The 13,177-nt window shown below is 38.0% G+C and overlaps 1 protein-coding gene across 1 annotated transcript in view; it reads left to right on the top strand.

Moving 5' to 3' along the window:
* The window catches only part of ANTXR1 (ANTXR cell adhesion molecule 1), a 220,168-nt gene that overhangs the window by 82,790 nt on the left and 124,201 nt on the right, over window positions 1–13,177 (top strand). The window contains exon 10 of the mRNA XM_069494028.1: window positions 4,937–5,035. Coding sequence (XP_069350129.1) covers window positions 4,937–5,035 — 99 coding nt within the window. The remainder of the gene's footprint in view (window positions 1–4,936; window positions 5,036–13,177) is intronic.

Here is a 13,177-nt window from a genome sequence, read left to right as displayed (position 1 = left end):
TTGGTGGAAATGTAAAACAGCACAACACTTTGATAAAACAGTTTTAGCAGTTTCTTAAAAAAATTAAACATACATCTACCATATGACCCAGCCATTCCGCTCCTAGGTGTTTACCCCAGGGAAAAGAAAATCTATGTCCAGACAAAGACTTATGCACACATATCCCTATCAGCTCTATTTTTAATAGCCAAAAACTGTAAACAACTCAAACGTTCATCAGCAGGTGAATGGATAAACAAGTTTGGGTTTATCCATACAGTAGAATAACACTCAGAAATAAAAAGCAATATACTATGCATAAATGTCAAACTAATTGTAGATGAGTCCTAAAATAATTATGCTGAGTGAAAGAAGCCAGGCAAAAAAATTGCTTATTGCATGATCCCATTTACATAAAATTCTAGAAAAGGCAAACTAATATACAGTTTCAGAGAGCAGATCAGTGGTTGTGTGTGAGTGGAGGTGGGGAGGGGCAGGAGGAGAGATTACAAAGCTGCACAAGGAAACTTTTGGGGGTGACGGATGTGTTCGCTGTCTTGACTGTGGTATTGTCACATGACTGTGTACATATGTCAAAACTTATCAACTTGTACACATGATGTATAAGTTATTGTATGTCACTTATACCTCACTAAAGCAGTTATAAATTAATAACTATAAAAGAAAAAAAAACTTCTGTACTAATTTGGGCATCAGAAAACACTTGTAATACATCAGTCTCTGTATTATAGATGTTCCATGCCACATTAAGCATCCAACAGGGGAGCAAATTCAAACTCACTCACAAGATGAAATATCTTACTAATAATTTGGCACAAAAGCTTTGGGTAACCAGAGCTAGTAGAGAATGCATAGGTCACAGATGATCTCATTTTCATATACAGTGAATGACAGGCAATCTTTATTGAGGTCATCTCAAAACTATGTGTTCCACATTTCCAAAATCAAAAAAGGAATAGAAAACAGAAAAACACAGAAATAAAAGAAAGAACAGAATGGACCAAGGTTATCAAGCCACTCACTGACTTTACTTTTTCCCTTTTTTTTTAAATTAAGCTATAATTCACATATTTTAAAACTTGCCCCTTTAAAAAGTACAATTCAGTTGTTTTCAATATGTAACAAAGTTGTACAACCATAACCACTATCTAATTCCAGAATATTTTCATCACTCCAAGAAAAAACTCTGTACACATTAAGCAGTTATTCTGCATTTCCCCCTCCCTCTAGCCCTGGCAGCTAAGAATCTACTTTCTGTCTCTGTGGATTTGCTAATCTGAACATTTCATATAAATGGAATCATGCAATATGTGGTCTTTTGTGTCTGGCTTCTTTCATTTGGCAAAATGTTTCCAAGGTTCATCCATGTTGTAGCGTGTATCAGAAGTTGATTTCTTTTTATGGCTGAATAATATTCCATTGTGTGCACTTTTTGGTCATTAAGAATAATGCTACTGTGAACATTCATGCACAAGTTTTTGTGTGGATGTATGTTTTCAGTTCTCTTGGGTATATGTCTAGGAGTGGAATTTTGGGGTCATACGGTGACTGTGTTTAACTTTTTGAGGAACTGGCAATGTATTCTTGAAAGAGGCTACACCATTCTACATTCCCACCAGAAATGTATGTGGCTTATAATTTGTTCACCAACAGTTGCTATTGTCCACCTCTTTGATTGTAGCCAGTCTAGTCGGTATGAAGTAATATCTCAGTGTGGTTTTGATTTGCGTGTTCCTAATGACCAATGATGTTGAGCATCTTTTCATTCATTGACCTTATTAAGCCTCAGAAAATAAACAGGATTAGACCTGACTAGCACCTGAATAAACCACCACCTTGTCCTGCCCCTTATTCCCTTTCTATGCCAAAATGTGTTATTTATTCATTCATTCAATGAGCTTATACCGAGGCTGACTCAGTCTTGGGTTAGGCAAAACTAAGCATTCAAAAGAAATATTTAATAGAAATACTGGCCTCTGTCATCAGGAAGCTTTAATTGTAATTGGGAATAAAGGTGGCAAAAGAATCATAATGAATATATACCTTAAAGATACTATAAAGGATATGTATCTTAAAAGATTAAACCAAAGACCTTTTGCAGGTGGATACTTCCTCCCTAAAGCCCTACAACCCCTAGGCACTTGTAGAAGCTGTAACCAACATGCAAGTTGCCTAAAAACATTTAGCTGTGCATATTTTGAAAGGTGGGTTCAGGGCTTTGTAGGTATAATAAATATCCTGTTTCTAGTGTGCCCTGGTTTTCACTTGCTGGCAGATTCATTTGACAGGGTTTTGTTATATAACATCTATGTGTAAACAGCTGACATTCCAGGCAGGCTGCTGGGTCAGATGTTTGGGCTCTTCAAAGCCAACGTGTGCACTAACACAGAAACTGCACCAGGCAGGGTGAGCACTCACCTCTGCTCTGGTGTGCTCCCTGGAGTAGCATTTCCTCCACCTTTTCCCCAGGCCTAGGGGGTTAAATGGTTTGGTTTCCACTCTTGCCACATCGTAGATTCCTGCTGTCTTTCTTCCTAAACTCCCTGAGGTTGGGCCAAGCAGACACGTGGGCAGCCTCTTTTATAGAGGATTTAGCAACCGAACTGGTAATGTTAGAACATGGTGTTAGAGAGGAGAATCTGGCACGTGGCCTGCATTTCCAGAGTCTTCTCTCTCTCTGCTGATCTTTGAGAAAACAAGAGAAGTAGACACAGCAATGAGGAAGAAAACATTTGGAATCAGCAAAAATATCAAACGGCAAATTTCTGTATGTCTGGTATTCAAACTGGGAACACAAGTTTCTATAGGCTTAACTATAGCAATAAGCTATCAAAATAAGCAAATAAGATATCATAATCTTCTTCCACAATGCTTGACACTTAATAAAATACTGGTTGAACCAACTGAGTGTCAATCACATGCCTGACAGACATTTAAAGAAAACTATTAAGTCCATCTTTCTAAACTTAGCAATCGTGTATATGCGTCAACATGTATATATAAATTATTAATAGTCATAGGACTTATGGTCCTGATAAACCACGTGCCCATGACCTTAATGAAGATAGTTCAAAACTAAGGCATTGCACCCTCGGATTTGAGTCCCAGTTTTGCTGCTTACTAATTACATGACTCGGGGCAAGTCATTTAAAATGTCAAAATCTCCTTTTCCTTATTGTTAAGGTTACTTATACTTCCAAAAAGCATTTCTGTTCTGATTGGTACTCCTGGTGGCACATGTAGTGCCTCTGGCTTCTTTTACTTAGATTTCAGTGTCTTGTTTCACATCCAGGCCAACTTCACTTTTCTGCAAAATGAGCAAAGCTGCCTAAAATTAAAATAAAATACAGTAAGCCTTAAAAAAATCACAACTCCAACTTCTAAATTACTCATCTGTCCTAGGATGTGAGTATCCAATTAGCATGGTGGCAAAGAGGACACTGGCTGAGTCCTAAGGGCGTGGCATTTGGTGCCTGGTAGACCTGGGTTCCAGTTCTGATTCTGACAGGTTACTAGCTGCGTGACCTTGGGCAAATTACTTAACTTCTCTAAGCTCAGTTTGCTCATCTGTACCTCTCTGGGGTGTGGTTGTGGTGAGGTTTAAATGCCATCGGGCATGTAACATGGTTTAGCACAGGGCCTGGCACACATCAGGTATTATTATCTTGTCAAACATGACCTCTAAATTAGTTTCCTGGGAATGAAGGTGACATTTGCTCATGACATTTATTAAACTTTGAAAGAGTCCCATATGCTAGTTCTCTAATTCCATTCTTCCCTGAACAAAAAGTCTCCATTTGGGTAGCAATTTACAGTTTAGGATCCACAGTCACAAATACTGCATTTTTCCTCTGGCTTTTAGTCTGTTTCTCTTTTTATGTGCTATTTAGCATTGTCCCAAGAGCCAACTTTTATACACAAAAGGATGATAAAACTGAAAGAAAGTGGAACATTGGCTATTAGATGCCCTCAAACTTAAGCAAATACTCCAAAACATTTAACTAATGAATTATTGTTTTTTTTTTTTCCGTTGGAAGGGCTATTGTGAAGGATAGTTGTTCATATGCATTTTATAAGAATTTTATTCATATGCATTCATTGAATATACATTATGCCAATGTGAAATTAATATGCAGGCTTGCAAGATATATTATCTCTTCTATTCAGAGAGAAATTAGTACTACCTTGAAGGGCCACTGTCGGTTCAAGTAGGTAATGCTTGACAGCTGGCCACTGACAAGCAAGACTTTGTTCATTGCTAAATACAATTATTCCTACGTAAACCTGCGTACCACTACTATGTGCCCAGCAGAGATAGGCATGCCACAGCAGTATCAAATAATCCCAACCTAAAGGAATGTTTTTCTAGTTGGGGGAGAAATGACAAAAGAACAGTAGCAGACAGTGCATAATTACATGCTACATTGTTCAGTACAGGCTGTGAATGCATAAGGCAATGGTTTTCAAAAAATTTAGACACCCCAGGCTCTAAAGAAACCCTCTCAGGGGAGTCCATTGTGTAAAATAGGCAAGGAGTTAAGTTGATGGAGGAGGAAGTGGGGAGCCCCTCCCCTGGGGTACCGGTTGGCGGCCAAGATCACAGTTTTAAAAACTGCCTGGACTTGAAAAATGGATAAGATTTGTGTGGACAGAGATGAGGAAGGAAGGCATTCCAGGTGGGAGGACCAGTAAGTGCAAAGATAAGGAGGTGGGAATTCAAACTAAGAAGGAACATGCCTTCCTCATGAACACCCGTGAGAAGGAGCTGGTAAGTGGTAAAAGGAACCCACGTGGTTGCTTCCGGTTTCCAACCTGAACCCGTTTTTTAATATTTTAAGCCCGGTAAAATAGTTAACAAATTCCCTAAATTAGCGCAGATGGGAAGCTTGAAGTTAATGATAGAAGTAATGTGTCTCGTCATTATTCTTTATTTCAGAGTCATTTCAAGTTGTTGTGAGAGGAAACGGCTTCCGACACGCCCGCAACGTGGACAGGGTCCTCTGCAGCTTCAAGATCAATGACTCCGTCACGCTCAGTAAGTCCTTGCAGAGTCTGTGGGCGTCTTCAGCCTGCTGCAGGGAAGGGAATTCCTAGCCCTGTCCTCCAGCAAGGCCACACGCACGCAACCGGCAGAGAAGAGTCTTCCCTGCTGGAAGGAAAGGGCTCCAGCAAGGGCATAGCTAGTGCCTTAGTTCCCTTCAGAAGAGAGGGGCACCGCCCCATGGGTGCACAGCGTGGTGTGTCCCCCACAGCCTACACAGCCACCAGCCGCGGCCCGGCGCCAGCCCTCAGGGTCGGTGGGGCATTCGTTTCCTCCTCCACGGCGTTGACTAAGTGGCTCGCTGTCAGGGGGCAGTGGGCGCTGGTTAGTCAGGGCTGCTGACGCTTGAGGTTCCTTAACAAAGTATTGAGGACTCTTGAGGGTAAGAGTGAAAAAGAGATGGTCTAAGTTTATGAATTCTGAATAAACCCAAAACCAAACTATTAGACTTGCACATGTAGATTCTGCAGCTCTGTTCAGTCTGGATGATTCTTGCTTGGAGTAGCCAAGAAACTCTCATCAGGGTGAATACCTTACATGAAATACGGGAATGTGGGAGTAAAACTAAATGCATGTCATGAGAAAAATGGATTACCGTAACATTGGCACCTTCAGAGACATTTGTAACAGTCAAGTTCCTAATTCAAAGACATGTGTGATTCATATGGTTGACCAGGAGAGATGGGGAAGATGATTATGGGGGGACAGATGCCAGGAGCCCTGGTTATTATTTGCATCTGGCATCCATCACAAAGATAATTATTGATTCCACATCTGCAGTGATAAACAACAGTCGTAATGTCCTGCATTTTCTGTCGTGCTATGTACTGTCTAAACGCTTCACATCTTTTTGCTACAACAGCCCTGAGAGGTAGAAAGAGCAAGGAGGAGAGCAGGACACACATTTATTGACTAACCACTCACACGAGTTTCATCCTCCTGGTAGCCCTTTGAAGGATGTGATCCTGTTTTTAAAGAAGAAGAATTGAAGGGTATGCCTTTTTTCCTCCTTGACATTTTAAAACCCAGTTGAATATTTAAACAGACACAGTAGCTTCCTCACAAACATCTGGAATTTCTGGCTTTGGAATAATTCCAAACATTGGAAGTATTCAGTTAGTTTTCTTAATATTTGGAAATGCTCTCACATATCCAAAAAGTACATGCTACTTGAAAACATTTTAAAATATCTCTGAGTAGTCACAGTGTAAAAGTTGGACGTGCGCTTCCTTTTTTCACCCACTTAATTGTGATGTCACTTAAGTCCACCTTCCCTCTCTCTCTAACCAAAATTCCAAGTCTAAGATCAGACACTTGTGAGGGTTTAACTCAAAGACATTAATGCCTTCCAAAGAAGATTTCCCAGACAAGCGAGCATTAGACCCAATCTCTCTGGACGTAGGATGGGGAGAGAGATAACCTACCCTGCCATTGCTTGAAAGGTTAAACAAGATGCTGCGTTGAGATAAGATGAAATGCACATTTATTATGGATTTGTAGAGTGGCATTTTGAAGGCCTGTTTTTCAGCTTCCCCATGAAACTTTATTTCGTGGGAAACCAGCCCATCCTCTTTCTCCCTCCTCTCTTCCTTTCCTAATAGCATTCTTGCAAACACATGCGCAGACTGGCCACCTCATTCCTATTCGAAAAGCAATAAAGGCTGTTGGGGTAGGGATTTGGCTTAAACCACAAACCTAGCTGTGCTTCCAGCACAGCGCTAACAGCTTGGAGAAGACAAAGGCAGTGAATTGATCACATTACATGCCGCAAGCAACACTCCAAAACTCAAACATGTAGTTATTAAAAACAGTCAAACAGAGAAAATTAGAGTTTGAGGAAAACACTTGGCCTTCATTTATTAATTCTCCTGTTTATTTTCATTCAGTAAATAATATGGACAAGAACCTATAGAGGAAGAAAATATAAAATGAATTTTCAAATGCAGCATATTCACATCTACATTTTTTTATCTACCTTATGAACATCACAGTCTCTTTTGATTCCTCCCTGTAAAATAAAATACATTTAGATTTCTTTACTCTTCCCATTTTCCTTCTCCATCGCCATACTCCAGGTTTTAAGATGTTATCTATTTTCATTTTTATATATTTCTTTTTAAAGAGTTTATCCTAAAAGTGGCATTTCATTTTGTAACAAAAAGAGACTATAACCACTGTTATCAATTAGAAAAAGACTAATTGGAGGCTTAGTAATGAACTAAGGCTTTTGTGGCTCCAGCCACTCTAAACATGATATACGCCTCAGGGTCTTCAACAAATACAGTAGCAAATTATATGAAGCAAAAACTGTTAAAAGAACACATTGAAAAATTATAGTGGGAGATATTAATGTGATTTTCCAAGTTTTAGAATAAACATTAATAAAAAAATTAAAGATATAGAACATATATGTTATGCCTTTTTAAATGACAGTGAACAACAGCCTTGCAAATTTATCATGCTAAGACACAAATAAAAATGCCAACATATTAAATCCAAAAAGTAGAAATTATTTAGATATATTCTTAGGTAATAAATATAACCAGAAAATTAAAGCCATAGGTTAATATTAATACCTACTTCTCTCCCACTTTTCTTGCCTTTGCTTAAAAATAAAAGCAACTCATAATCAACCACTTAGAAATCTAAGACAACTTCTGGATATGTGGCCAACCACAATTCAGAAAGTCTGGCTAAAATATGATTTAAAAAATTATAACATGTGACCTCATTCAAAGGAAAGAAGGGGAAATCCCCCAAGTACAGGAAATGAGAAGGAAATAAAAAGCTAAGCAGGAAGCACAGCCGTGGGGGCCCCAGGCCTGGGAGCTTTGATCTGATATTAATGTGAATACAGGACACCAGGTCTCAGGCCTGTGCAAGGCATCAGGCAAGAGCAGAGCCCCCTGCAGAAGTCAGGCTCCAGAGGGCTGCACCACACATTAAAGGGGGCAAAGAAGCAGGCAGGGAAACCAAACCTACAGGTGTAATGCTGTTATACCACTCACGTGATACAGTAGCATCAAGTCAAGAAACTAACCCCAAAATGTGTCGGTGACTGTCCTGATCCCCGTGGCCCTGCAGAGGCTGTGTGCATCCACCCCACAGGAGCCTGCGACAGAGCCCACACCCACAGCACTCCTGCAGCAAACAAGGCCCTCCGAAGATGGGCTCATAGCACAAAATGACAAACCATGTCAAGGTGGGTGAAAGAAACAGGAGAACAAACGAGAAGATCAGAGAACAAATTTGAAAGAGAACATATTATAGAATAAACACATTTAAAATGTGTAAAGAGATCAAAAAGATCATAGGAGAAGAACACTCAACAAAGGCAGATTTGCAGAAGACCTGAGTATAAATTCTAGATTTAAAAAATTTATTTATTCACCAAAATACAACTTCATGGATGAATTAGTGTGATCTGATACAGATGAGGGTGAAATGCATGAACTAAAAGGGAAATAAGAGCTCTCACCCCCAACCAAAGCACCAGACCCAGATTTTTTTCACCCAAGTATTACCAAAGTTTAAGGGATAGATAACCTATATTTGATACATACTGTTCCAGAGAAAAGAATAAAGAAAAGGCTTTTTAATTCATTTTATGGTAATAATATAATCTTGGGTTTTTTTAAAAAAAGAACTGGGCAAGGGCACTAGAAATAGAGAATGTTTGAGATCAAGCCACTGATGACAGACATCTAATAAACTATTGGCAAACAAAACCCAACAATGTATTTTAAAAGGACCAAGATCACTAAGTCAATTTTGAAGAAAGAGAGGAAATTTGTCTCTCACATAGCAAAATGTACTGATGCCAAAAATGTATTAAAATTCATTGTCAATTCCTAATTACTTTTAAAAAAAATTTTTAGAAAACTAGAATTAGGATAAGACTTCTTTAACATAATAAAAATATATCTAGATATTTGGATTCAAAACTCAACATCATTCTAATAATGAATCATTATTTAGAGGAATTCACTTTTAAAGTTCAGAAGAAAAAAGCAGGACAACCCATTTCACCGCTGTTGTTTAACGTTGATCTGAAAGTTCTAGCAGCACTGTCCAGTTGAACTTTCTGTGACAATGGGAATGTTCTAATGTGGCAGCCACAAGCCACATGTGGCTGTTGGGCACTTGAAATGTGGCTAGTGTGATTGAGGAACTGAATTTGTAATTTCTTTTAATTGCTATTAACTTAAGTGCAAATAGCCGCATGTGGCTGGTGGCTACCATATTGGACAATGCCGTGAGCATTAAAATAACACAAGACAACTGATGAGAGATATAAACAGGAAAGGGGGCCAAGCATCATTACTCTGAAATAATGGTTATATTTTCCTGGAAAACTAGAGTCAGCAGAACTACTACAAGAGGGGTATTGACCTGGATAATTTAGAAGTAAATATCTTGCTTATAACAATCAGCAGCTTTGCCAGAGTTCAGCAATGAATGATCAATTAGAAAACACAACAGGAAAAATATAGCAATAACAAATAAAATTTAGTAAGAACTAATTTGACCAAATTTGTAAAGACATGTATGAAGGAAGTTATTACAAAACTTTGTGAGGGATATAAAGACAGTGTGAAGACATGGAGAGGCATAGACGCGTGACATAGTACAGGCTCCGGAGCCAGACACCAAGGAAGAGAATCCTGGCTCTGTAGTATCCAGCTAGTGACCATGGCAAGTCATTTAATATCTCCATGCCTCCGTTTCTCTACCTGTAAAATGAGTATGGCAATAATAGCACCTAAAAAAAAAAGTTTGTATGGTTCTCAAATAAATGTATCAGACTACAATTGAACCAGTAGTAGTTCCATTTAAAAATTATTCCATCTGTCCAATGTTTGCTAGCAGTTTAAAAATAAGCAGTTACTAATTCCTCCAAAAAAAATAAAATTAAATAAAAATTAAAAATCAATGTTGTTTGCAAAGACTATAGTTTCAACAGAACTTGTGTCACAAATAAATAATGCTATTCAAATAATAATAACAATAATAATAGCACATATATCGTGGCTTGTTATGAGGTTTAAATGTGGCAGGTAGGGCTTAGAACAGGGCCTGATGCAGAGTAAGGAGCCAGTGTTGGCTGCTGGTATCACTTTGTTATTATCATTATCACTATTATTAAATGGTGCAGTAACTGGTTATTGTAAAGACATCAATTGTATTCAAATTAACATTTACAATATTTTTAATACAATCCCAATGAAAATTCCAATGAGACTTTTTAATAAGTTAACAAAATAATTCTAAAGTTTATATGGAAAAATAAACATATAAGAACAGCCAAGGAAAATGTGGAAACTTGCCCGAGCTGATTTTAAGCTGTAAAAACAGCTGCAGTAATTGAAATAATGTATGACCGGTACCACAACAGGCAAACTGAGCGTTGGAACAAAGTCCATAAACAGAGCCAACCACTTTCGTGAATTTAATATAAAATAAGGTTAACATTTCAGATCAGTGGAGAAAGAGTGTATTATTCAAAAAATGATGTTGAGACAACTGGCTAACAACTTGGAAAAAATTAAGTTTGATTTTTATCTCACACCTTACATCTAAACAAATTCCAGATGAACCAAAAAATTTAATGTGAGCGTGAAGCTGTAAAACTTCTAGAAGGAAATTTAAAAAAATTGCCATAATCTTGTAGTGGGGAAGGACTTTGTAAGCATGAAAAGTCATACCATGAAGGAAAAATTTGATAGTTTGAGTACATGTTTTCAAATTCTTCTGTTACTCCACCCCCTGAAGAAAGCAAAGGGAAAACAGAAAACTGGAAGAATGACTTATAAGACATATCACAAATACAGGGTCAATAAACTTAGTATAAAGTCAGCTCCTAAAATCAGTTTGAAAAAGAAGGTGAGCACATCAATGGGTAAAAGATACGAAAAGGAAAGTTATAAGAAAATAACGATGAATAAGCATATGGAAAGTGCTCAGTGTAACCAAGGAAATACAAATTGAAGCAATCAATTGTCATTTTTACTCTATCTAACTGACCTAGATTAAAAAAATACAATGCCCGGTATTGGGAAAGATGTAGGAAAACAAGTGTTTTCATTCATTATCGGTGAGAGACCATTATATCTTTCATCAGGCAGTTTTTAAAATGAATCAGCTGCTTTTATGCATTTTTGACCCAGAACTTCAATTTCAACTTCATCAAAAGGAAATGATTGGGAATGTTTATAAAGACTTGGCTACAAGGATGTTCATTGCAATATTGCTTATGATTGCAAAAGAAAAACAGAAAGAATGAAGGAAGAGAAGGAAGAAGGAAGGAAACAAAAAGAAAAACATCTAAATGGTAACAGCATAAATGTTTAACAATAGGTTATATAAATTATACTTCGCCCCTAAATAAGTAAATAATGTTGTAGAAGAATAATTACTGATGTGGGAAAAAGTTAATGATACAGCATCATGTGTCAAAAATAAGTTACAAAACAGTGCATCAATGTTATTTTTTATTTTTAAACACACACATTTATATGCAGAGAGAGATTTCAAAGATATACATCAAAATGTTACCAGTGGTCCTCTCTGAACAAGACCACTATTAATTTTTATTTTCTTCTTTACATCCATCTGTGTTTTCTAAGTTTTTATAATCATATGTTCTATGTAACAAGAAAAGAATCCACAAAAGTTATTTAAAATTCAATAACAAAATTCTTGTCACTATTTAGGCCTAGCATACATTTTAAGTTTAGCATTTGGTTGGTTCTCCAATCACCAGGCTGAACTTGATGCTAGCCAAGAAAATATCTTGGAAATCTTCACACAAACTTTATTTACTCTGGCTGCATTTCAGTATTCAGTGTACTGTGCCAAGAAAAGATCCACTTTCAATTGGAAATCCATTTGCAGAGAGATTGGGATGCTAAAAAGCACATACTGGAGTATGTGCTGAGAAATTATCCGTTTTATGCACAATAAATAAAAAATGAATGTTTTACTAACATAATAATGAAAAACATGCTAGACTATCCTGGTGTTGCATGGAGACACATAAGGTATGACTGTAAACAAAAGAAACTGATTTTTAAAGAATTCACTAAAATTGGGTTTATAGGTCATGTGAGAAATCAGATTCATGACTTTATAGGCACACTTTATTTTTTGATGCAAAATTTTATATCCCAACTTGATTTTCAATCCTATTCGCCAGGCATGGCTGTGGTTTACTTTTGCACACTGCCAAAGGATAAAACTTTTCCCTCTCTGAAGATATTTTCCCAAACAGAACATTAGCCTTGAATCAGGCAGTTCTAAGGGTTCCAAAGAGGGGCTCGGCTTCCCAAGAGAAAAGAGACAACATTCATTTGAATGTAGAAGTTCCAGAGGGTGCTGTTTTTAAAAATCTGTCCAGTTATCCAGAAACCATACTTCATCTTAAAAAAAAACCTGAGCCCCAGGGCTGCTGTGGGCACCATAAGGAGATCATTAAAATGTACCTATGCTAGCAGATGGGGACACAGGACAGAGGGGGCAATGTAAACTTCCCAAACAAAAAAAAAAACTGTTGTTTCCTTTGTCACAAGTTAGAGTATTGCATATATTGGTCAAAGGTCTTTAATACAATCTAGATACATCTCTAGGGATTTGATATCATATGAAGATGATGAAATGTCATCTTGTGTGACTCAGAGTGAAGAGACATAAAAAAGCATAGAGTTTTGTGGTTCTTGGTGAGGATGCACGTCACAAAGACCAGGGAGCTTCATCCAAATGATAGCAGCTACTCGCTGCTGAGTCCACACCCTGCACCTGGTGCTGCACCAAGTGCTTTCCTGGATTGTCTCATTTCACCATCACAGCAGCCCAGGGAGGGAAAAGTTATTTGTATCCCTGTTTTGCTGACAAACTCAGAGAGATGAAGTGCCCAAGGTCACCCAGGTGGTCAGGGATGGAAACTATTTGAACCCAGGCAGTCTGACTCCAAAGGCTTTAGCCCGCTTCTCTACATTGCCTCCAAAACACGGACCCCCAAAGATCCCTGGGCCCACTGACCTCGAATACCCAGGTGACTGAGGTGTGCCTGATTCAGAGGCGCCAGTTTCAACAGATTCCCCCTCATTTTGCAGACAGGAAACCTCAGCTCAGAGACAT

Source organism: Eulemur rufifrons, chromosome 19, assembly GCF_041146395.1.
Source record: "Eulemur rufifrons isolate Redbay chromosome 19, OSU_ERuf_1, whole genome shotgun sequence".
Lineage (NCBI taxonomy): Eukaryota > Metazoa > Chordata > Mammalia > Primates > Lemuridae > Eulemur > Eulemur rufifrons.
This window is presented reverse-complemented; position numbering and strand designations above follow the sequence as displayed.